The 27,618-nt window shown below is 39.8% G+C and overlaps 1 protein-coding gene across 2 annotated transcripts in view; it reads right to left on the reverse strand.

The window, feature by feature from the left end:
- The window catches only part of otofa (otoferlin a), a 104,344-nt gene that overhangs the window by 64,860 nt on the left and 11,866 nt on the right, over positions 1-27,618 (reverse strand). For both annotated transcript variants that reach the window (XM_063001398.1, XM_063001397.1), the window contains exons 3-5: positions 13,933-14,021; positions 7,995-8,094; positions 2,549-2,739 (exon numbers count right to left, since the gene is read on the reverse strand). In XM_063001398.1, the coding sequence (XP_062857468.1) occupies positions 2,549-2,739; positions 7,995-8,094; positions 13,933-14,021 (380 nt within the window). The remainder of the gene's footprint in view (positions 1-2,548; positions 2,740-7,994; positions 8,095-13,932; positions 14,022-27,618) is intronic.

Here is a 27,618-nt window from a genome sequence, read left to right on the forward strand (position 1 = left end):
TGCAAACACGGGTCACACAGTATTTTGCAATAAAACAAATAAAAATTGAATAGACCTACCTGATTACTAATAATTACTAGGGCTGTCGTTAATTGCGTTAATTAACATGATAAATGCATAAAAATTAAAACAATTTATTTGCGCCACTTTAAACATGCAACATTGTGTTTATACTGTATAACAATAGCACGGGTCTTGCTGCTGCTACATATTGTGAAATGTAAGGTGTTTCAAATAATAATATTGGTTTTAAATTAAGCGTGAGAAATCATCACTAGACAAAATTACAGTTATTAATTGTTGCTTCAATATCATCTTTGGTCAAAGCACGCATTTGTCTCTTCAGGCATCTGCGCGCACGGATACACGTTACAGGCAAAATGAGTTCAGACTCAGTCTAACTTTATTTCAGAGGCATTTGGATAGAAAGTCCATGAACTGTACACGTCGTGGGAATATTACAAACACTGGTGTTAAATGGATCGCAATGGACTGTAGACGCTTTAACATAGTAACGATGTGGGTCTACATGACGTTATACGTGTTGCATCTAGAAATGGTTGATTGTAGTACCCTGAGCACCTGTTTTTAGTGGCAGGGTTACGAACAGGAAAAGATCCTCACTTTTGCCAGATAATGTGAACTTGTAAATAACTGGCTGAAAGATGGGTAGCTGTTAACAACTCTACAGTATATAGGCATTAGCTGGCTTTCTAAAGGTAATTTAGATTTTTAGACATTTTTTTACTGATAAACATGTTCTTGCCATAAAAATGTGCATAACTGTTCAAATTTCTCTAAGTTATTTTTGCAGTCGATATTAATCTGGTTCTTTAATCGTGATTAATCTCGATCAAAAATGTTAATCGTGTGACAGCCCTAATAATTACACCTTTTTATTTAAGTGACTAATTATCTGTCTTTGACAGTGTTGTGTAAGATTCCATTCACCAGTTTATAATCCAAATAGAAAAAATATTATACTTGTTTAAATTAAACGTACACACTTCCCTCTAAACCCAGCACGTCTAAAATCTTCTGCATTTGCTGTATAGTTTGTTTCTTTGGAGCCATCATGTTTATCCAAAAACTTGGGAACATTAATGTAGGTGTAACGTTAATGTTTTGAGTTGGGGGAAAGAAAACGGTGAGCATTATTTTAGATTTGTTTAATGCGATAGCGACACCCAGTTCAAACAGTCAAAGCAGTTTATTTAAATATGCTTAAAAGCATTTCAAAAATAGTAATGTGCTATAAATGGCCCGTGGGTCCCTGTCCCAGAGGTTACAGGTTTTTCTCTCTGGTCATAATTTTCTGCACCCAGACGTAGCTCACTTTAAAGTGCAAAAATAGGTGATAGAAAAAATAGAATCTGATAAAGCGGATCATATTTGATAAGTCTCAGTGCTATTATACCACAACAACACCAGAAAGCTGAAAGCAAAGGTGTGAAAGAGACGTCTCACGCAATGTCTGTCCAGTATTTTATAGTTCATCAGGGATTTTCAAATTTATGTCTGACTGAATGGACAGAATCAATAAGGACCAAGTCAATTAACCGCCAACATGCTGCTGTCCACCAACAGACAGGTTTAGGAATGAGTAAAAGGAAGCAAATTACCAGTTTTCATTCAAACAATATCTATAAAATATATTTATATAATTCAGGATCTCTCTCTCTCTCTCTCTCTCTCTCTCTCTCTCACACACACACACACACATACACACAGTTTTTAGTAGAGTAGGGGGTAACAGACTGATAAGAGGTTAAAACAATGCTGTTCCTTGTGGAAGTTATGATAAATCAGCAGCTCTGCAGAGGCCAGCAGGCTTAGTGGAAATCAATACTGCATCCCACACTCTATTCAGCAAGAACATCCCCCTACCAATAAATTCTGAATATTACTCATCTAGGATCTATAATCCAGCAAAATCTACATATTATATATACATTACTATTTTATTTATGCATTTTCTCCCTTTTTCTCTCAATTGAACATAGCCAATTAGTCTTCTGCTGCTGGGGACCCCGGTCGCATCTGAGGAGGGTATATTTGCCTGACACATGCTCCCTCCAAAGCATGCAGAATCCAACAACCCCTTCTTATAGACCCATACTTTGATGGATTCACACGTGGGGCCAGTCTTGCACACGAAGAGTCAAGTGTGGATTTCTGCGTTCCGACACTTCTGTCCAGGCACCTCAGGCTACTAATCAGCGTTAAAGACCCCACCCACGTTTTCAGTCTGGTCTTTAACCACCCAGCAGACTAAAGGCCAATTTTTTTCCGCTGCAGGCACTGCCAATTGTGCCTGGTAGGGCTGGTAAGGGGCACCTAGCTGACAGGTAGCAGAGCTGAGATTCGAACTGGTGCACTAGTGCCGCTACACCACCTGGGCACCAAGGCATTACATATTGTGTGGTACCTGTGATCACCAGTATTGATATCACAGTCATCATCATCATCGGTGTTAACATTGTACATTGAAGACCAGGTCTGATAATGCTGACAAGAATAAAACTGGAATACTAGCTTGCACACTCACTTTTTCAGTGTAGGAATGCTGTAGCTTGATCTTCCAGGAGAAGTTCCTGAGCTCTGGCTGTGTGCTGAGAGCAAACTCTCTGTTTCAAACAATCTGTCGTGATCATCGAGAACATCAAGGAATTCTCCATCACACCACATCCGTGTACTTCCATTCATTGGTTGATACCTGATCTCAATGGTGATGATGGTCTGAAAGAAAACATTTTAAACACACAACATTTACAAACAACAATAATACAATGGTAAACATGATATAGTTTAGCTGTATTAACCTAGCCATGGGGGGTAGATGTGTCAGTGCACTCTTAGTGCCGGTCCCAAGCCTGAATAAACAAGAAGGGATGTGTCAGAAATCAAGAGTTACATACAGGGTCGGTCAAGGCCTGGGTTAACAATGACCACCACTAGCAATGTTGACCAGCAGGGTACAGATGGAAACTGTGCTACTGTTGAGCCAAGGAGGAGAAAGACAGGTGGAAGGAATGTTCTGAGGCACAGAGAGAGGAGGAGGTGTTGGAAAGTGAAAATGAAAGTTGGAACTTTGAACATGAGCACTATGACTGGGAAAGGGATCAAACAAGCTGATATGATCAAGAGAAGAAGGGTGGGCATACTAGTGTGTGACCACTGCTTTTTTTATATTTTGTTAATGCATTTTCTCCACTTTCTCTTGCTTTTAGTGCGTTCAATTGCCCAATCGTGTCATGCTTCCTCTTCACCAATGCCGATCCCCGCTCTAAACAAAGCTAACCCACGCCCCCTCCGACACGTGGGCAGCATGCCGTATGCATCTTGTCACCAACACTTTGACGAGTGCAGTGCAGCTCAGCACTGTGTACGGAGAGACACACCCTGAGAGCACTCTTTTCCCATCTCTGTGCAGGCGCCATCAATCAGCCAGCAGCGGTCGTAATTGCATTAGTTATGAGAGAGTCCCTATCCGGCTTTTTAATATCCCACCCCTATCTAAACAACAGGTCAATCGTTGTTCATGTGGCTGCTCAGCCCAACCGGCAGGCAGAGCTGAGACTCGATGCGATGTAATCGAGATCCCAGCTCTGGTTCCAGCATGTGTTTTTACCGCTGCACCACCTGAGCGGCTTTGTTGAGCGCTGCTGTAAGATGTCATCAAAAGGCGCATATGAGATGAATCTGCATTTGTGTGGAATAACTGTCAAATTTACTCTAAAAGCTCCACAACTGTATCTGTGTTTAGCTGTTTCACTTTTAAACTTGTGTTTTATTTCAGGGTTCTGAAAAACTGTAAGAATTAGTTTTTCCGAGAGAGTCTAAAACGCTTATCGTTAAAAAAAAAATGTTACTTAATGTATTAAAAGAACAACATAGGAACACTAGAGCTCCCAGAACCAATTGACATGGGGGTTTCAAGGTACCACTGTATTAGTATACGAAATGTCTGTTCTAGCCGTGTAATACCATTTATTTTTATAACATTCTGTGATGTAAGAGAATGCAATTAGTAAATAAAAATAAATTATTATTCTCAGCTGAACATCAGTTAAACTACAGATCACTTCTCGTTTAACTAATAGTCACTGCAGCATTAGTCTTAAGTATCTAAAGTAGTCTAAAGTATCCGTTTGGCAAGGGACACCTAGATAAATCAGTCATCTGGGATCGTCACGTTGGCATTGACATGCTAGCATCAGTTACCTTCTCTGCTCTTCTTACAAATTCCTGAGTGGAGGAACAAGGTAGTGTTTAGTCTGTGCCATGTAATCCCTTTCACTATCACCTCCTCTGGAAGTAAAACACACAGGAAACCCGGGAACTCTCAAAAACTCATGACTGGGGGTTCTTTACAGATCTAAATTTTAGAAAATGCAACTAATATCTCTCTGCTGATACTTCTACAGGTACAATTATTAATTGTGGATTAGGTGTGTTGTGTTCAGGGAAGTCACTTCCTTTATAGATGACACTGGGAGCGCTTTTCCACCAAAAGAACCCTGATTCTTGAACCGGTTCTGTTCAGGTTTCTTCGAACCTTGGTGTTTTGTAGAGAACTGACCCGCGTTTCCACCAGTTTTTGGGAACCAAGCCTGCGTCATCAACGGTGGGCGTTACATAAAGAAAGTGAAGAGTAGTAACATGATGGCGGAGCATGTAGATTACCTGTGGGGATTTGTGATGTTGTTACAGAAAGCATCGATCAGCTATTGGTGATAAGAAGACGTAGACGTGTTTGTCGCAGTTGTTGTTTTCTTTAGTTCATTGACGTGAGAAGCGTTTTGCGCTTCGCTGTCACCGCGACCCTCGGCGCAAATAGCCGATTTGCTCAGCACTTAGCTTAAGTGATAAAACATCACTAAAGTTCCACGACATGAACATATACTCTAAAAGCTCCACATGTATCTGTGTTTAGCTGGATTTACTTCATGTGTGGTGTTTATGCAGCTCGGGGTTCTAAATCCGCAAAAAGCTTTACCTAAATAAATCGTAACGTGGCTGAATGTACTAAAAGAACGACACAGAAACATAAAATTTCTCTCTGTTATTACTGGTTATAAGTGCTCTGTACTGCCCAGATTCATCACTTATTGTTTTAGTACAACAAACCATGTTACACTTTATTTTTCACGTTAAGCGGTGGTCGTACTGTCCGGTTCACTTTTATGTCATATCACACAGTTCATCACTTTGAAAATAACAGCGAATATCAGCAGCAAACTGGATCAAAATTTAATCAGGTGAACTTTAAAAGATGAAAGTGGTTTAAATTCTAAACCACTTTAGAGCGCTAGTTATACATTCAGTAATTGCTTCTATATGGTAAGTGGAGCTGATAAAATGAACAGTGAGTGTAGAAACAAGGAGGTGGTTTTAATGTTATGGCTGATCAGTGTATTACATTTTGATTGAGCTAGTGGTCGGGTTATTGACGGATTATCAGGCTGCATGTAATTGTTGCCAGTGAGCTGTTCCACAAAGCCGACATTTACAGCTGAAGCACATCAACACTTAATAAGGTGTAGAGACAGCTGATTCAATTGACACTACAAGCCCTCTGCACCTCCATAACCCCTGCTTGTGCTAATGGATAGCAGGTAAATATGATACTGCCATTCACACCCCCTGCTGTGGACCAGTCACATTCCTGGCCTAAACCCAATTAAGCTTAAGACATTTCTTCACACATAACAAAGCTCTCATTGTAGTACCATTAAATGATTAAAGGCTTAAAAATGTGTCTAACTCAGCTAGAAGAAAATGATAAAGTGACTTGTTAGTGGTTTTCTTTCGGCTGGCTTTATTCCCAGCAGCAGGATGAGCCTGCAGTGATATCTGACAGTTCAGTCAAAGTCATTAAGAGCTTATGACAAATGGAGACTAGTAAAGAGACTAATAAAGAGACTAATAAAGAGACTAATAAGTGGAGACCAATAAAGAGACTAATAAAGAGACTAATAAAGAGACTAATAAATGGAGACCAATAAAGAGACTAATAAATGGAGACTAACAAAGAGACTAATAAACCTTTTTCGAATGCCCTATTATCGATCTTCTACTGCTTATAACCGTTTTCGGTACACAAAGGGAGATGTTAGTTGACATGCTAGCGTGTTGTGCCACCTCATCCCATTGGTTTGAATGGCATGATGATAACTGTGTTAGCTTAGTGAGCGAAACCCGATGTTATCGCTGTCTAAGTAGTGGATTGGAATAACTTGCCTTATGAGTCGAGGCAGCTGCCAATGTAGACAGTAAGACAGCAGGGCAGCACACTAGGTTTTCAAACACACCCACAGTCTCTACTGTAGAGACTGTCAATAGAATAAACATTAGGTCTAAAGACCAACACATCAGGGATTTAATATTAAAGATGCAGAGATCTAAAGGATGCAATACCATCCTAAAGGCACTGAGGATACCTTTAAGCTCAGTCGAGTCTATTTTTAAAAACTGAAGAAACTATAGCTGCACTTCCTATGTCAGACCACCCCACTCATATTAGTCAATGAAGTACTAGGGGAATTCATAAAATGACCAAAAATTCATTTTAACTGGGCTGCATTGGTCAGTGTCTAAAAATAAAGATGATGTGAATACATCAGCCATAAATATACAAGAAAAAGTCCTGTGGTCTAGGAACCGTTGAGTGAAGCTTTTCACTGCTAATGGGTTGACCACTAAATTTTTTGTTTCTTTTTTGAGCACACACTGCTAATGTACTAATTGAAAACGCTAACTAATTAGACTAGACTGAACTGGCTAAATTTAAATATATGGATATTTATGGTAAGTTGCATTTGTATTGTGAACATTATATAAAGTATAAACTATGCTAAAATGTAAAAGTGATATGTACTGTATGTAAAGTGAGTGCCTTTCTAAGTGCCTTTTCCTTCAGGGATTGATTAAGAGCCATGCTGTTTCTAGGGACCCAGATCTTATTAATAAATATTGGAGCTAGATGCAAATGCTGCAGTCAAATACATGTTGATACATTGGGGACAGCGGTAGCCTAGATTTGGGCTATCAATCGAAAGATTGTTGGTTTAAATCCAGGCTCAGCTATGCAGCCACTGTTGGGCCCTTGAGCAAGGCTCTTAACCCTGTCTGCTCCAGGGGCGCCATACAACGGCTGCACTCTGACCCCAGCTTCTTAAGAAGCTAATATGCAGGAAAAAAGCTTTTCATTGTACTGTACACATGTATATGTACATATGACAAATTAAAGTGTTCTTCTTGTTCTATTCTCTATTTATATAGAAAAGACATGCAGGCTTAAATCCTAAACAAGAGCATGTCAGAGCGAGAAACATCAAAACAAAAGAACCACAGTGTAGATTGCAAGGAGTTGATCATTACCATGTCACCATCAATCAGTACAATATAATTAGTGAAATGGCGTACAGCACCTGATGTAATCATGCTTCATACATTTAAATATCATTCAAGAATATTCAAGATTTACCCACCCATCCACTGTGTTCTTTTAAAAAATCACCAATACTCAGTGCAATTAAAGAATATTAGTTGATGGAAATGTATAAGAAAATGAGAATGTATAGGATATATTTTCCCATGTTTTGTATGTGTTTTATGCTTGCCTGGGTTATCTACAGAGAGAATGTTTTCCTTCACTTCCCAAAAATGCAAAAAGTAGATTGGCAGCTCTAATTTGCCCAGTGACCATAGGTATGTAGTGGACTCGTCCCCTGTCCTGCCTTGTGTAGCTACAGAGCCACCAAAACCCTAATCAGAAGTAAGAGGTTATTAAATAAAGAAATTGATTCATTTAGGTAATTACCTTTTTTGTTCTTACTAAGAAAAATAGTCTAATTACTAGGCCTTCTAAAATTGAGAAAATCATTAATTATAAAAAAAAATACGTGGGATGAATATTTTTAGGCACATTATAGGCTACAAAACATACAAACACATATTTAAACACTGCCTCGCTTCATTTCAATTCTCACCGGAACTGACGTGTTGTTATCATCAGTCATCGTGTCAGACACCTCCAAATGACCCTCTTCCACCACCTTCTGCAAGACCATACGGAAAATTCCAATCAACCTGTGAGCACAAACAAAACATACAGCTAAATGTGATATTTTATTGGTTTTAATCACATAATCACGAACGTAAATATAAAGCGCTGGTGAAGCTTATACACAGTGGCAGCCACAAAAAGGAAATCTGCTGTACCACACACATATACACACACTGATCAGCCATAACACTAAAACCACCTCATTGTTTCTACACTCACTGTCCATTTTATCAGCTACACTTACCATATAGAAGCACTTTGTAGTTCTACAATTACTGACTGTAGTCCATCTGTTTCTTTGCATGCTTTGTTAGCCCCCTTTTATGCTGTTCTTCAATGGTCAGGACTCTCCCAGGACCACCACAGAGCAGGTATTATTTAGTTGGTGGATCATTCTCAGCACTGCAGTGACACTGACATGGTGGTGGTGTGTTAGTGTGTATTGTGTTGGTATGATTGAATGCTGATGGAGTTTTTAAACACCTCACTGTCACTGCTGGACTGAGAATAGTCCACCAACCAAAAAGGTTGATGAAGGTCTAGAAGATGACCAACTCAAACAGCAGCAATAGATGAGCGATCGTCTCTGACTTTACATCTACAAGGTGAACCAACTAGGTAGGAGTGTCTAATACAGTGAGTGGGCACGGTATTTAAAAACTCCAGAAGTGCTGCTGTGTCTGATCCACTCATACCAGCACAACACACACTAACACACCACCACCATGTCAGTGTCACTGCAGTGCTGAGAATAATCCTCCACCTAAATAATACCTGCTCTGTAGTGGTCCTGTGGGGGTCCTGACCATTGAAGAACAGCATGAAAGGGGGCTAACAAATCATGTAGAGAAACAGATGGACTATAGTCAGTAATTGTAAAACTACAAAGTGCTTCTATATGGTAAGTGGAGCTGATAAAACGGGCAGTGAGTTTAAAATCAAGGAGGTGATTTTAATGTCATGGCTGATCTGTGTATGTTCTTACCTAACAGGCACAAATTCCTACAGAAACATGTTAAAATGATGTACAAAGTATTTTCAGAATAGAGTAGGCTGGGACATCCATTGTGTGTCATTACTGTACACATTTTAATGACAGTGCAGCAAATTGTCCTAGGTCATATGGGTTGCTGCAGGTATCACCAGTGATACCACTGTCTTTAGGGAAATGAAAGCTAGTGAGTCTGCATTTTCCAGCAGCTCAATTTTTCCTTGTTGAAACTGTAAAGTAAAAACAGCTTAGCTATTGAAAAGATGCATTTTTGGGCTTGCAAATGGATTTTTAAATTGATCTATGTTAGTGTGGTCTAAGTCTCAGTCCTTTGTCAGGAAGAAAATCAACACGTCTACCAGTTGCCTTAATAACTTCCACTTTGACTTACACTCCTCATTCTTAGTCAAACTTGGCTGGAAAAAACCCTTCAGTGGAACTGGTGTGCTTGTGCTTCTGTGCTAAAGTGGCTTCTTTGTCAAACTATGGAGGGACATGCAGTGTGCGGGCTTTACCAGGTGAATAATTCACTCATCTGGCATCAAGTTCTGGCTACTGATGTGCTTTTCAAAAGATGCCATATGCATTATTGATCATCCAAATAACAAACAATTGACTTTCATCTGTTCCGTAGTTTAATATCGCCTCTCTCTTTATAACACTTTCATAACATATTAATTTAGTTTCATTTTAAAGTAAAATATAATAAGATTTACAGCAGGTGGTTAATCAGTTTATTAATTGCTTAACTGAACAGATGGCTGTCAAAAATAAACCAGCCTCAGTTTTCAGGTGGCAGCAGTGGTAGATACAAAACACCTCCTAGCAGCTTCAGCCCTCACATGGTAAAACTGGGGTATAGTCAGCAACCAACCACACAGTACGAATCACTGATGCAGTGACCAAAAGGTGATGCCTAATTTTGGCCCTTCTTCACATGGACACAGTCAGTTGTGTGGTTCTCTAGTTTGGGTTGAAGTGCTGTTGGGATACTATATTACACTGCTGCACCACTGGAGACACTGGAGATTATTGCTTTAAAATGTTAAACAAGATACACCGATCAGCCATAACATTAAAACCACCTCCTTGTTTCTGCACTCGCTGTCCATTTTATCAGCTCCACTTACCATATAGAAGCACTTTGTAGTTCTACAATTACTGACTGTAGTCCATCTGTTTCTCTGCATACTTTGTTACCCCCTTTCATTCTGTTCTTCAATGGTCAGGACCCCCACAGGACCACTACAGAGCAGGTATTATTTGGGTGGTGGATCATTCTCAGCACTGCAGTGACACTGACATGGTGGTGGTGTGTTAGTGTGTGTTGTGCTGGTATGAGTGGATCAGACACAGCAGCGCTGCTGGAATTTTTTAAACACCTTACTGTCACTGCTGGACTGAGAATAGTCCACCAACCAAAAATATCCAGCCAACAGCACCCTATGGGCAGCGTCCTGTGACCACTGATGAAGGTCTAGAAGATGAACAACTCAAACAGCAGCAATAGATGAGCGATCGTCTTTGACTTTACATCTACAAGGTGGACCAGCTAGGTAGGAGTGTCTAATAGAGTGGACAGTGTTTTTAAAACTCCAGCAGCACTGCCAGCACAACACACACTAACACACCACCACCATGTCAGTGTCACTGCAGTGCTGAGAATGATCCACCACCTAAATAATACCTGCTCTGTGGTGGTCCTCTGGGGGTCCTGACCATTGAAGAACAGGGTGAAAGCAGGCTAAAAAGTTATGCAAAGCAACAGATAGACTACAGTCAGTAATTGTAGAACTACAAAGTGCTTCTGTATGGTAAGTGGAGCTGATAAAATGGACAGTGAAGGTAGAAACAAGGAAGTGGTTTTAATGTTATGGCTGATCGGTGTACGTACTAAGAGAAAAAACAAGATAATAAAGAATCCAGTGTCGGCTGTACATCACTTGATAAATTAAAATTCACATTATCCTAGATTGAAGTATTGTTAGGCATGTTGATGTAACTCTTTTAAAGTCAGTTTTTTTACAAACTGTGTGTAACTAGCCCACGCTCCATGCCCACGCTGGTCAGGAAGGAAAATGCTCTTCTTTTTAAACAGCACTTTAAAGCAATCTATGCCCCTAATTAAATGTTACTTGCTGCACCCGGGGACAGCGCTCTTTATAAGCATTATTGTGACTCAGCTCTGGCATCTTCTGACTCCCTCTCTTTTTGTGTATTGCTGGGTCTCTTTGGGTTTACTGGGTTCCTCTGTCTGGTGCTCCGTCCAGTATTTGGGTTGAAAATCACTGGTGGATTAAGTAGCTGGTGGGGTTACATCCAGCACTCTTTATTTCTATGCAAAGTCTGTCACTTCGTTGTTAAGTGGTGTTACTCACTACAAGTGTGAGCATTTTTTTATTTTCAAAAGCCAACAGTCCGAACAGTCAGAGCATATATTAATAACTGGTACAACAAGATATCCACAATTATTAATTGCCAAAACTGTTAATGACGAATATAGAAAAATTGAAGGCAATAAGGCCGAGTTTAAGCACACATTAGTGTTGCTTTCAAAAGCACACAGATGGGAGGACGTGATCTTGTCCAGTGTACAGAACATACACTGAATGTATCTTCTCTCATCACTTCAACATTAGTGGTTGCTTAGTCACGCATGAGCAGACTTTAATGAAGACAGCACAGCATGATGTATGTACAATGCATTTTGTAATTTATGCAATGTCTTTAAACACTCTTGTCATGGTTAAGTCATGGTATGCAGCATTGTCAAAAATAATGCGATATGTAACATTTATAATCCAGATATACACAGATAAGGCATAACATTATGACCACCTTCCTAACTGACTGGTCTGCAACTATGCAGCCCCATACACAACAAACTGTAATGCACTGTGTATTCTGACATATTTCTATCAGAACCAGCATTAACTTCTTCAGCAATTTGAGCTACAGTAATTTGTCTGTTGATCAGACCACACAGGCCAGCCTTCGCTCCCCACGTGCATCAATGAGCCTTGGCCACCCATGACCCTGTCGCCGGTTTACCACTGTTCCTTCCTTAGACCACTTTTGATAGATACTGACCGCTGCAGACCGGGAACACCCCACAAGAGCTGCAGGTTTGGAGATGCTCTGACCCAGTCGTCTAGCCAATCGTCATCTAGCAAAACTTTTTTCCTGCTTCTAACTCTGAGGATAAAATGTTCACTTGCTGCCTAATATATCCCACCCACTAACAGGTGCCGTGATGAAGAGATGATCAGTGTTATTCACTTTACCTGTCAGTGGTCATAATGTTATGCCTGGTCGGTGTATATTTAACATAAACTTTAATAGTTTGATACTGGGCAATGTTCTATAAACTAAATACAGAGTACAGTAAATACACAGCTTTTTAATACCAATTTTCTAAACGTTGTTGCTTTTTTTGTTTACAAATCAATAAACTAAAGAGGGGGTGGGCAAATCATTCGTTGTGGTAACTGCTGACAGTAACAGACTTCTAAAATGCATGTTTGCATTATAATAACCAATTTGAACTTTCCACAGTTTAACTCAAGACAAGGTGCTGTGACCTTTTCTACAGTGTCCTGAAGCTCAGTGTTGTTTGTTCACAGTGACTGGGTTTAAAGTTAGGAGACAGTCACAGTGCCACCACCTGGCTGGGTCTAAACCATGTACTACAATCACGTGTACATTATGCACTACAATGGTACACAAGATATGCTGACAGCTGTTTGAAAAAATCCATCTCAAATCAAGACAATTTTAGCAACTTCTACAAATTTTAACTTCACTCTGGGATGCTTTCACACATCAAGGAGCTAAACTAACACACACACAGAAACACACACAGACAATGCCAGCATGTGGTACTGGAGACATCACCTTGTCAATAAACAGGATTTAGCAGCCACTCATTGGGACAGTGGCTAAACCATTTGGGTCCAAATGTGACAACACTCTGCCTTTGGTAAATATAATAAATTGTTGTATTTCACATATGTGAATGCTTAGAGAAACAAATCCAAATCACACGCAAGAGCATAAAATAAGACCAGGTCAAATATTTATTTAAAAAATAGTTCATTATATGTTTCTACATGTTAGACTCTATGATTACACTAAACACCACATAGTGAAAAACACACAACAGCATTTAGTCATAAAATAGTCAAACGTTTACATTTAACATTTACTAGGTTATTATCCTATATCGTCGCTGTCCGATGAAAAACACGTGTCTCCACTTTTAGCGGTTTTCACTTTTTGACATGTGTTGATTGTGGGTATAAATCTCTCTGTCCATAGCAGCAAATATCAAAATGACCAATGAAAAGATTATGATTAGAAATTGAAAATTACGTAATCTCTTTAACGAGTGTCTCCATTGGCTGCTAGACCTGTCCATCAAAAACATGTCTCCTCTTCCTTCCCCTCCAGTACTGTTTGAGAAATGTGTAATGTTTGATCTACAGTTTATTTAAGTTATTCGATTGCATGGTTGTAAACATTATTTATATTTGTACACGTAAGTCCATTTTACATAGGAAACCGACGGACTGAAGACCTGATGAAGATATATTTTTATTTCTGTGCTGAATTGTATCTAAATGTCACCATCTGTGGTTTGTTTGTACCGTTACTGTCAGGGGGAAAAGTTTTTGCTTTTTCCCTACAAGTTTTTGGAGATAGGTGTTTTTCATTGGACAGCGACGATATGTAAATCTAAAGAGCACTTGAATTCTAACTTAGAAAGCCCTCGTTGACATTTTCAGTAATTGTACAATGACCTCTGCCCTAAAGTGGCTATATTTAAAGCACTTTGTTCTTTGGTTGGTTAAACCAACCTAATGTTACACACCTGTTGGTGAAGACTTTGCTGTAGTTGTATATCTGGATCTCCAACATCTCATTACTGTCCACACTACTTGCAACTGGCCACCGAAAAGCCTAAAACAACAAACAAAAAAACCTATTACATTATGTGTCAGGACATCAATGCATCTACAACGTTTCATTATGTAAATAATATTTTCACATATCATTTTATATGATATACAGGTGATATACAAAGTGGAGTTTCTCAGGGGTACCACAGATTTACCAATGTGGATAAGATAAGATTTTATTAATTCCTGGAGGGTAGAGAACAAGCCACTGGCTTTAAAAGTGAGTTCATCGAGGAAATGAAGCAGCATCTGCACAGACCCTCGCAGGAAAACTAGACACTCTAGACAAGTCAATCAGAGTAGAAGTTTTGATGTTTTAGATCATCTTTAGTACATCTTTAGTGAGTCAAACATAATATACTTATAGTATCAGGACTGAAGAACATGACGGGTCCTCTATGAGTATTGTGCATAGCTTGGCTCAGATCAAGATAAGCCATTGCTTGCCAATGTGAACACAAAGACTTGCTTTAAATTAGCCCCAAAAATTGTTTGACATGGAAGATCCTGACAGGTCAGCACAAAACCCTGACCCTGAAGAGCTAGGCGAACATCAGTGCCCTCCTCAGTTATTTCATTATGAGTAAATGGAAAAAAATCCTTGCAGAAATGTAAAAAATTTTGTGAAAAGCATTCCCAGAAGAGATGAGGCTGTAAACAGGAAGTCGATGTGATTGGATGAAACCTAGGGGTAAGAAAACTATAAGAAGCAATTGATTTTAACTTTTAATGGCTTAAACTCTGTGGGACTCCAAGTGTGCTTATGGGCCACCTATCAATGGAACTATCCATCAACTTCTTACTAATTACTTCTTAGAAAATGTAGATCCCGTAGTCATATTCCAATATTCCAAGAATACTGCTACAATACAACGTTACTGGATGTGTACATGGAGTAGGTGATAAGAAGTGCGTCAGTTGCATTGTATGACGTCCAAAACCCAGTTCTAACTGATTTAGACCAGTTCCTGTGTTCTAGCTAAGAAATCACTGTTAGTGGTAGAACCTTCCACTGACCTACAAGGTCACCAACAAGATATATAAGGATGTTTATTTTTCTCAATGTTATCGCATTCACAGAGCCTCTGTGTGATCCTTTTGTGTAAACAAGATTCTTCTTCTTCTTCTTGTTCCTCAGCCTTTGTCCCATTTGTCGGTTACGGGGTCGGCATTTCCGGCTTCTTCCCGTTAGGGGTCGCCGGCGGGATTTGGCACAGTGTTGTATAATTACTCCTGCCAGTAGGTGTCACGGTGTATCAGACAGAGGGGACAGTGAGTGAGAGAGAAGAAGGAAGTCGCTGAGTAAAGTATTCTTTCTTTCGTGCAATTACACCTACAAAATACAATACTACTGAAATAAAGAAGGAAATAATAGAGAAATATGAGAGTTATTGTTGTTTCTGATAGATACATTTTATAAAAAAGGAGATTTGTTATGGGGTATGGTACAGCACACATACTGTCCTGAAATGTGATGTGTGTTTTTTATGTACAGTACACTACTACTGTGTATTGTTGTTTATTATTGTTTATTACAGTAATGTCTATTCTATAATTTAAGGTTTAAGGGAAAATATAATTGTATTTATAACAAAAAAAACCATTTAAGATATTAGAAAGGTTAGGTAAGGGGGTGGTTTGGGAGGTCTGGCACGGATTAATTCTATTTACATTATTTCTTATGGGAAAAATAGGTTTAACTAACGAACATTTTGACTTAAGAACAGCCCTTCAGAACCAGTTCAATTCGTAAGTCAAGGGTCTACTGTATACAGTTACATGGTTTGTTTGTATTGACACAATATGTAAACAAAAAAAACAGATCAACAAATCCATAATCAGGAATGAATTTCATGGCAGTCGCTCTCAGTCCTGATGTCTCTCAGCAGGACCTGCAGTAATGATCATTGAAGGCTTGCTGTGCAGAAGAGGGCTTTTGATGACAGCTTGTTCGCTTTAATAGACTTTAGCAGCAGTGCAGGACAAACACAGCATGTTAGAAAGGGCATGATGTAGGTCTGTTTTTCATCCCTGGAGGCGAAGTTGTAATCATTTGCTTTTTTAACACATTTCTTGTGAATGCGCATCTATTAAGGGTTCTTCACCAGTGTGTTTGATACCTCTGTACTTCTGCCAGCTTTGTGCAAGACCACTTTAAGTGCAATTTGTGTTTCCCATGTTTTTTAGAAGACTAACATTTCCTCCAGTAGTAGAGAGGTAGTGTTGTTGTTGCTATGGAGACCGACCTTATCTATTTTATATTAACCTTAACTAGAGTATCTTCACTTCAGCTGATCATTAAGGATGCAGCACTAATTAACACCATGAATAAGGTCCATCACAGATTTCTTTTGGTCGGTAAACAAACACTATATGGGAAAAAATATGTGACATTCCTAATTATTAAGGGCATGTGTTGCAGCCACAACCATATATGCATATACAATGAATAATATGTGCCGGCTCTGTGGCAACAGGTTGGGGAAGGCTTACCTGGTTCAGTATGACTGTATCACTAAGACTGGTGTGGTGAAGCTCAGGTGGCCAGCACAGAGCTATAATCCCAACCACACTGAACACTTTTGGGAAGTTGTACAATCATTGCTAAAATGTTGCTGAGGCTGTTACTAATTAATGTAAAGGTAAATAAAAGTAAAAAAAAAAAAAAAATGGAATATTAAAAAACTAAAATGTCAAAAAAAAATTAAAAAAATTATAAAATACAATTTTTATTTTATAATATAATTATAATATATTTATATAATTTATAATAAAAAAAATTTTTTATAAATATGTGAATTGTTAATAAACTTGGTAGAAGTTCATTCATTCATTGTCTGTTTTACCACCACTTTATCCAAGTAAGAGTCATGGTGGGTCCACTGGGCGAAAGGTAGAAAACACAAGTCACCAGTCTATCACAGGGCAAACACACACACCCACACACACACACATACATTCTGGTAGATGTTAAATAAAGCTCAAAATCGAGAACTGCAGGTCAGTTGTGTTGGGTCGTGTTGATTTAAAGCATTTTAATTCAAAAAGTATTAACTCTACCTCAGTGTTGGGGTGGCTAAGTGGGTAGCACTGTTGCCTCACAGCAAGAAGGTCCTGGGTTTGATCCCCAGGTGGGGCGGTCCAGGTCCATTCTGTGTGGAGTTTGCATGTTCTCCCCGTGTCTGCGTCGGTTTACTCCGGGTGCTCTGGTTGCCTCCCACAGACACACAAGTGAGGTGAATTGGAGATACTAAATTGTCTATATATATATATATATATATATATATATATATATATATATATATATATATATATATATATATATATATATATATAAATAACAGAAGATAGAAGTTAGTGTTAAAGGTAGTGCTGATAGCATGAAGCCTCCACAACTCTTAATCCTGTTCACTTGCGTCTGTGTTTCAGAGATAGAACTCAGGTTCAAGTCCCTCAGCCTCTGACCAGGATAAATCTGTTACTAAGTATAAATGAATGAATGAATGAATGAGAGATAAGTAAATGCATTAATAAAGAAAAAAAAGAATGATCTTACAGGAGAGAGAAAGGAAGAGAGCGCTTCACAGGGCTCACAAAATTTTAGTCAGTTCCTTCTAAATCATTTTTGCGAAACCATTCTTGCTCGGCTCGGCTCAGCTATCGATCTGCTTCTAAGCTATCGAAATGCTCCCCATAAACCAGTGCACAATCCCTCTCAGAAGTGTCAATAAATGACTTTTTCCATTTTCTGCACATTACAGTTTACAAAAAGAGTTTAAAGACACATAAGTGATGTGTCAGTTGTTCTTGATTGACAATCTGCGCCTCATAAGCATCAGTTCACTTCAGGTGGAAGTCCCTTTTACACTTGCCAGTCCTTTTCTGGCACACTTGCATTTCTCTGAAGCCAGGATGCTGAGCCACTCGTTCCGGTTCGGTCCGTTCTTCCACTGGTATGCTCTAAAAACTCGCCCTGGTGTTGCTACATTTTGTGGTTTACTATTGAACTGGTAGAGCAGATAGCCCTGAGTGGACCTCACCCGTAGATCCATGTTATGTGTGGGAAGCACCAGTTGGTGAAGTAGGGGTTCCTCCTAGCATGGAATCGCTGGGTTATAAGGGTTCCCTATTTTACCTTTTCTAAGACCTGGCTTGTCACAGATGGATGGAGCAGCTTGTCATATTGTGACGTCCAGTTCTCAGTTATGAGCTATCCCTGTTCTATCCACTTTCTTAGTTGTGAGCTGCAGATGTTTTGTGTCTTCCTTTTGTTATTTTGTTTTTTGCAATTGTCCCTTTTTTTGTTAGTAATTTTTTAGCCACAGTATTGTTCTACAATTCATTAAACATTTAGCACTTTAGTTCTTTTGCATTCTTGCAGGTGTGGGGCTTGCAGGTGCCGCCGCCCCATTACCCATCTACAAAAACAATCATACTAGCACCCGAGCTGACACCTCAAATTTGTGAGTTCGAATCTCAGCACTGGTACCGGCAGACTGAGCACCTATATGAACAATGATTCATCAGGCTTGTATGCTGGATGGGATTCCTCATAACTGATGCAATTATGACCTCGCTAGCTGATCGATGCCGCCTGCATCAGGGGCGAGAAATGATGGAGATCAGTGTTTGACTCTCCATGAGCAAGACTGAGTCACATATGAACTCGCCTTGTGCAGGTAAAAAGATGCAGTCAGACACTGCACACGTGTCAGAAGGGGCGTGTGTTAGTCACGTTCTCAGCTCTGGTATCGGCAGGCTGAGCACCTACACAAACAATGATTGGCTCGTTCGTCAGTGTTGAATGCATTATGGGATTCCTCAAAACTGATGCAATTACGACCTCGCTAGCTGATCGATGCTGCCTACATCAGAAGCGAGGGATGATGGAGATCAGCGTGTGACTCTCCAGAAGTGAGACTGAGCCCAATATGAACTTGCAGGTAAAAAGATGCTGATGATAACTGATGCAATTATGACCTTTGCTAGCTGATCGATGGCATTTGCACAGAGACTAGGGATATTGGAGATCAGTGTGTGACTCTTCATAAGCGAGACTGAGCCCCATATGAACTTGCTTTGTGCAGGTATAAAGATGCAGTCGGCCACTGCACATGTGTCAAAAGGGGGCGTGTGTTAGTCACGGCTCTCCTCTGTCAAAAATGGAGGTCTGCAGCAGTAAAGAGGAAGCGAAATGCAATTGGGTAATTGAACATGACTGGGTTGGGAGGAAAACTGGGGGAAAATGAAAAACAATGTCTATTAGTTGAAAAATGAAATATCTTGGCTTTGTACTGTTATATTTAAATACAAATCTAAAAGTTATAACATGAGATCCATACTGCTGGTCTTCCTTTTGTCCAAATGTCAGACGTTGCTTCCCTATAGCTGTAACTATAGGCAGAGCAGTTGCATACGCTTTTCCTTTTTTTTGTTGAGGATGCCTGAGGCTGCTTCACATGAGCTGTGGGATGTGAGTAGCAACTGAGCTCAGAGGAAGTGAAGTGTGCACTGGCCCTAACGCTTTTAAATGACTCACACAAGAAATCACACATTAAGAACAGCAGAAGGAGAGAAGGACAGAGGATCTGGGGGAACTAGCAGGGTGTGACTTCATGCCATTAGGAAGCTGTACTTAGTGAGGCACAGAGGAAGTTGGGAAAGAGGTTACCAGAGTTTGACTCATTTCCAAATACCCATCATGGGCATCAAACAGACTTTTACTATACAAACATAAACAAAAAATAAATATGTTTTTTGAACTGCTGCAGGGTCACATGCTGCCCACTAGGGCTGAAACGATTCCTCGAGAAACTCGAGTAATTCGATTACTAAAAATAATCGATGCAAATTTTTCGCATCGAAGCGTCATTTAATCCATACAACTATATACAGCTCACGGTGTTTTGCACAGACGAATTTTTATTTAGCACAACGCGTTCACGCTGTGGGCAGGTGACGTGAAGAAGCCGAGGGCTGTGTCCGAAATCACATAGTTAAACAGTACCAAGCAGTAGGTCGCGTACTGTTTAATAAAAACTACGTATTCAGAGACACTACCCGCTCCCGCGTACTATTCAGTATGAGATTCGATAGCGCGGCGTGCAAAATGGAGAAAGAGAGAAAATAGCGAGGGGTGAACAGAGCAGTGGCGGTTCTAGGGGGAGGGCCCCTACGGCCCCCCTAGAAATACAGTACATGTAACTCAAATTGAATATGAAGAAGAAAAAGACTGAATAAATGACATTCAAGCAGAGCAGATGCCTTAAATGGTGATTCTTTGTTGATCTGTTTACATCAAACTCAAGAAAATGTAGACTGAAAACTGCATAAATAAAATGTTGAATTCTATTTAATATCGACTGTTTCCTCTTAATGCCCACAATGCACAATTTGGGCAGAAAGTAATTGGCCCCTCTTACATAGCCTCTGGCCCCTGCCTGCCCCCCCCCCCCCCCCCTCACATGGTCTAGAACCGCCACTGGAACAGAGGAGACTGGACAGAGAAAACGACAGAAAGTTTGAGATCATTTTAAGCTGGAAAAAAGGAAAACTCAGAACAACATCCACACCATACCAGAGCGTCTTGTTGATACGCTGACTTTTCTTCATTGCTATCACCACATGCTTTTTTTAATGGCTCAGGCAAACACACATGTACATGCACACAAACGCCAAATCTACCTCATCTAGGAGATACAATCCTGACAGAACCTCCTACCAATTCCACAAAGCCTCCCAACAAAATATTTAAGCTTTATGTTCTGCGTGAGCTGTAGCTAAAACTTTTAGTTCTGAAAGTTGTACAAATGAAAGGCAATGTTATGTATTATTGTTTATTATTATTTATGCCTTAGTTTCACGTTGCCTGTATAGATTTTAAAAGTAATTTGAATTTGATTTATTTTTGATGTATTTGTTTTTGCATTTCAAAAAAAATTCTCTTTAAACTGTCCTGTATGCAAGGAATAAAAATGTACAGTTTGTTTAAGAGACACGTCTTATTTTATCTTATATGTATTTATTTTTTATCTTTAATAAAGCAAAAGTATTTCTTATCCGATTACTCGATTAATTGCTGGAATAATCGACAGAATACTTGATTACAAAAATAATCGATAGCTGCAGCCCTACTGCCCACTGTTGAAAGCTGGAATGTGCCCTAACTCTGAGAAAAAAATATTTCTGTCTCCACTATCAAAAAATCTGATCACAGAATGAGTAGCGTGTATGTAGATACACACAAACATACGCATTATTGCACAGATGCATGCTCACACTCACAGACCTCCAGATAACAGGGCATAACACAACAGCGGTAAAAATAAAACTGATATACAACTGATAATAATAGAATGAAAGATCTTGTAAAAGGTGAATCATCTAAAAAGACCCCATGATCTCCTACATGTATCATCTATCTTTCTAGAAAAAAAACTAAGCTCTCAAAATAAACTCAAATCATTTTAATTTAGACAGACAGCTGATTAATGCTAATGTGAAGTGTTATATGCTGCAAGTCAGGGTTTCTTGACATCAGCCCCTGAGGTCCGACATCCTACACAGTCTCAGGCTTTCTCTGCTCTGCGCACAACTGATCTAAGCTCATAAAGTCTTGATAATTAGTGAGGAAATGCTTCAGGACTGACACTAAGAAACCCTGCTTTCAAAGAGGATTGGTTCAGATTTGTGTAACAATGAAACCTACAAAATCAGCCATAACTTTAAAACCACCTCCTTGTTTCTACACTCACTGTTGATTTTATCTGCTCCACTTGCCATATAGAAGCACTTTGTAGTTCTACAATTACTGACTGTAGTCCATCTGTTTCTCTGCATGCTTTGTTAGCCCCCTTTCACCCTGTTCTTCAATGGTCAGGACTCCCACAGGACCACTACAGAGAAGGTATTATTTAGGTGGTGGATCATTCTCATTCTGCAGTGACACTGACATGGTGGTGGTGTGTTAGTGTGTGTTGTGCTGGTATGAGTGGATAAGACACAGCAGCGCTGATGGAGTTTTTAAACAACTCACTGTCACTGCTGGACTGAGAATAGTCCACCAACCAAAAATATCCAGCCAACAGTGCCCTATGGGCAGCGTCCTGTGACCACTGATGAAGGTCGAGAAGATGACCAACTCAAACAGCAGCAATAGATGAGCGATCGTCTCAGACTTAGAGACTTAGACGTCTCAGATCTACAAGGTGGACCAACTAGGTAGGAGTGTCTAATAGAGTGGACAGTGAGTGGACACGGTATTTAAAAACTCCAGCAGCGCTGCTGTGTCTGATCCACTCATACCAGCACAACACACACTAACACACCACCACCATGTCAGTATCACTGCAGTGCTGAGAATGATCCACCACCCAAATAATACCTGCTCTGTGGTGGTCCTGTGGGGGGGTCCTGACCATTGAAGAACAGCATGAAAGGGGGCTAAGAAAGCATGCCGAGAAACAGATGGACTACAGTCAGTAATTGTAGAACTACAAAGTGCTTCTATCTGGTAAGTGGAGCTGATAAAATGGACAGTGAGTGTAGCAACAAGGAGGTGGTTTTAATGTTATGCTATAATGTAATATTTGTACTACTCTTAAATCATTAAAATCTTATCAGACTATAAAAATCACTATATAGACTTTTTACTTTTTAACTTCAGGGTTAATTTTAAACGGGTTTAAACTGTAAATGTGTAATATTACTGCCAGTTTCACTAGATTAATAACTGAGCATGCACCCACCCCATTTTTCTATATTGATTCCATATTTCACTTTTATTGTCTCTGTCTACAGTAACCCTCTTGCCTTCTTGTTCCTTTGATCATTTTTAATACAATACTGATGTCAGTTTTGTTCATTAGCGTACACATGTTTACTGATTAATATGCCCCTGTTTGATCAAATCTAAACCAAATCATATCCAATCTGTTACAATTAGCATTTCGAGACAACATCAGGCGCAGCGCCTATTGGATCAATGCCAGACAGCTTGAAGGAACCACTATCCAGCCACAGCACTAAGGCGTTTTCGGGGTATAAATCAAAAATTTTACATTCTAACCTATAAAGCCATACCATAAAGCTACAGTATCTTCCTATACAGTTTTTAATTATTACTGTGTAGGTATTGTGCCTCTCTGTTCCCTGTTTTCTATGTAATTGTGTGCAGATGCAGGCTTGCTCACATAACCCAAACAATAACACAGTAATTACAGAAGGAAGCAGAACATGATGGAAAAGGAAATTCTAATTCGTACCATGGCAGCATCGATAAATACACTAAGTATACGAGGCCAAATGGAACTGGGTGTTAATCCTATTAAAAGCTTACAACAGTACTTACTGCTGCTGTTCTGAATCTCATAAAAAACTAAACACACACCAGATCATTAATGTGTATTTAAACAAACAGTAAATGTAGTAAACTGCATAATCAAACTGTAGAAGAAAAGCATGATTTTTCTATAGGCTGTAAGACTTCAGTGAGAGGAGACAAATATTCAATTTTTATATACACTAATCAGCCATAACATTAAAACCACCTCCTTGTTTCTACACTCTGTCCATGTTATCAGCTCCACTTACCATGTAGAAGCACTTTGTAGTTCTACAACTACTGACTGTAGTCCATCTATTTCTCTACATTCCTTTTTAACCTGCTTTCACCCTGTTCTTCAATGGTCAGGACCCCCACAGGACCACCACAGAGCAGGTATTATTTGGGTGGTGGATCATTCTCAGCACTGCAGTGACACTGACATGATGGTGGTGTGTTAGTGTGTGTTGTGCTGGTATGAGTGGATAAGACACAGCAATGCTGATGGAGTTTTTAAACACCTGACTGTCACTGCTGGACTGAGAATAGTCCACCAACCAAAAATATCCAGTCAACAGCGCCCCGTGGGCAGCATCCTGTGACCACTGATGAAGGTCTAGAAGATGACCAACTTAAACAGCAGCAATAGATGAGCGATCGTCTCTGATTTTACAAGGTGGACCAACTAGGTAGGAGTGTCTAATAGAGTGGACAGTGAGTGGATACTGTATTTGAAAACTCCAGCAGCGCAGCTGAATCTGATCCACTTATACCAGAACAACACACACTAACACACCACCACCATGTCAGTGTCACTGCAGTGCTGAGAATAATCCACCACCTAAATAATACCTGCTCTGTGGTGGTCCTGACCATTGAAGCACAGGGTGAAAGAAACAGATGGACTACAGTCAGTAATTGTAGAACTACTAAGTGCTTCTATATGGCAAGTGGAGCTGATAAAATAGAGTGTAGAAACAAGGAGATGGTTTTAATGTTATGGCTGATCAGTGTATTTATGCATAAAAAGATTTGTTTAAAATAAGTAAATGGGGGGGGGGGGGTTGACCCTATATTACAATATGTATACGTTAGGATTACATAAAAATAAATCAAGCTATAGAAATGAATGTTGCAAATTATAATTAAAAAACCTTTAAAACATTTTATGCGTATTGTACCTGGTTTTATAATAAAAATAAATCCAACAAAAAATCCACCTCATCTTCATTCCTACATGCTGAGCATTCTGAGCAAATTCCTTTTCTAATGAAGCACAAATATGCACATTTAACATTTGCACACAACCATCTAGAAATTTATAACAATTATTCATAGCAAAAAAATTTGTTCCTGCTCTTTGGGCAATGTCTGTAAGTGATTTTGCATGTTCTCTCAGTATATCTGTGTGTTTTTTTCCTTCTGCCTTCTGTCACTTAATAAATTGGTTACAGTTATTTTCCCCTAGGTGTGTGCCTTGCTGTCATTCAGTGAACTGGAATGCCTGGGGTTTATTTATGCCTTGAGCCCAGTACGTTGTTGCCGGTGGGTTGTTGCCCAGCTGCCTTGGCCAGTAGGGGACATGGAAGTGCACAAGAATAACAGTGCTCATTCTTTTAACCAGCAGTCTCATGCTCATTAAGAATGAATTAACTGCAGCAATGGAACCTGTACATTTATAATTTGGAACCTTTAGTTTTTTTACCAGCATGTATGTCAGCATTCTTTATCCTTTTTTTCAGGAAACTCATCACAGTACATCTCTGCCTTAGTTAAGCATCCAGTAAACTGGGTATTTTTTTCTAAATCTGGCAGGTTGGGACTCTGGGGCACAGGGTGCCTCTATAGTGAATTGCAACCTGCTTCATTACAGTGGTGGGTGTATGCAACCCTGACCAGAATAAAACAATCCCTGAAGACAAAACTAAATAAATAACATTACAATTTTCATCACAATATTTTTATTATAATTTATGAATAGAGTGTAGACATGTTAAAACACTTTACATTTACAGGTTCTTCTAAAAAAATTAGCATATTGTGATAAAGTTCATTATTTTCCATAATGTAATGATAAAAATTAAACTTTCATATATTTTAGATTCATTGCACACCAACTGAAATATTTCAGGTCTTTTATTGTTTTAATACTGATGATTTTGGCATACAGCTCTCATGAAAACCCAAAATTCCAATCTCAAAAAATTAGCATATTTCATCCGACCAATAAAAGAAAAGTGTTTTTAATACAAAAAAAGTCAACCTTCAAATAATTATGTTCAGTTATGCACTCAATACTTGGTCGGGAATCCTTTTGCAGAAATGACTGCTTCAATGCGGCGTGGCATGGAGGCAATCAGCCTGTGGCACTGCTGAGGTGTTATGGAGGCCCAGGATGCTTCGATAGCGGCCTTAAGCTCATCCAGAGTGTTGGGTCTTGTGTCTCTCAACTTTCTCTTCACAATATCCCACAGATTCTCTATGGGGTTCAGGTCAGGAGAGTTGGCAGGCCAATTGAGCACAGTAATACCATGGTCAGTAAACCATTCACCAGTGGTTTTGGCACTGTGAGCAGGTGCCAGGTCGTGCTGAAAAATTACATCTTCATCTCCATAAAGCTTTTCAGCAGATGGAAGCATGAAGTGCTCCAAAATCTCCTGATAGCTAGCTGCATTGACCCTGCCCTTGATAAAACACAGTGGACCAACACCAGCAGCTGACATGGCACCCCAGACCATCACTGACTGTGGGTACTTGACACTGGACTTCAGGCATTTTGGCATTTCCTTCTCCCCAGTCTTCCTCCAGACCGAATGACATGCAAAATTTGCTTTCATCCGAAAACAGTACTTTGGACCACTGAGCAACAGTCCAGTGCTGCTTCTCTGTAGCCCAGGTCAGGCGCTTCTGCCGCTGTTTCTGGTTCAAAAGTGGCTTGACCTGGGGAATGCGGCACCTGTAGCCCATTTCCTGCACACGCCTGTGCACGGTGGCTCTGGATGTTTCTACTCCAGACTCAGTCCACTGCTTCCGCAGGTCCCCCAAGGTCTGGAATCGGCCCTTCTCCACAATCTTCCTCAGGGTCCGGTCACCTCTTCTCGTTGTGCAGCGTTTTCTGCCACACTTTTTCCTTCCCACAGACTTCCCACTGAGGTGCCTTGATACAGCACTCTGGGAACAGCCTATTCGTTCAGAAATTTCTTTCTGTGTCTTACCCTCTTGCTTGAGGGTGTCAATGATGGCCTTCTGGACAGCAGTCAGGTCGGCAGTCTTACCCATGATTGCGGTTTTGAGTAATGAACCAGGCTGGGAGTTTTTAAAAGCCTCAGGAATCTTTTGCAGGTGTTTAGAGTTAATTCGTTGATTCAGATGATTAGGTTAATAGCTCGTTTAGAGAACCTTTTCATGATATGCTAATTTTTTGAGATAGGAATTTTGGGTTTTCATGAGCTGTATGCCAAAATCATCAGTATTAAAACAATAAAAGACCTGAAATATTTCAGTTGGTGTGCAATGAATCTAAAATATATGAAAGTTTAATTTTTATCATTACATTATGGAAAATAATGAACTTTATCACAATATGCTAATTTTTTGAGAAGGACCTGTATACCATTAAGCAGACACTGAACCAGAATATACACCGACGAGGCATAACATTACAACCACTGACAGGTGAAGTGAATAACACTGATCATCTCTTCATCACAGCACCTGTTAGTTGGTGGGATATATCAGGCAGCAAGTGAACATTTTATCCTCAAAGTTGATGTTAGAAGCAGGAAAAATGAGCAAGCATATGGATTTGTGCGAGTTTGACAAGAGCCAAATTGTGATGGCTGGATGACTGGGTCAGAGCATCTCCAAACCTGCAGCTCTTGTAGGGTGTAGGAAGGAACAGTGGTAAACTGGCGACAGGGGCATGGGCGGCCAAGGCTCATTGATGCACGTGGGGAGCGAAGGCTGGCCCATGTGGTCCGATCCAACAGACGAGCTACTGTAGCTCAAATTGCTGAAGAAGTTAATGCTGGTTCTGATAGAAAGGTGTCAGAATACACAGTGCATCACAGTTTGTTGCATATGGGGCTGCATAGCTGCAGACCAGTCAGTTAGAACCTTGCCTCATCAGTGTAAATTCTGGCTGCTTCCCAAACCCATTAAACTCAATAATATGTAAAAGTAGTATACTAACACTTATGTTTTTATTCTTTTTTTTCTTCCAATGTAACCATATCCAATTACCCAATCACATTCCACATCCAACTGCTGCAGACCT

This window comes from Trichomycterus rosablanca, chromosome 9 (genome assembly GCF_030014385.1).
Source record: "Trichomycterus rosablanca isolate fTriRos1 chromosome 9, fTriRos1.hap1, whole genome shotgun sequence".
In the NCBI taxonomy this organism is placed as follows: Eukaryota; Metazoa; Chordata; class Actinopteri; order Siluriformes; family Trichomycteridae; genus Trichomycterus; species Trichomycterus rosablanca.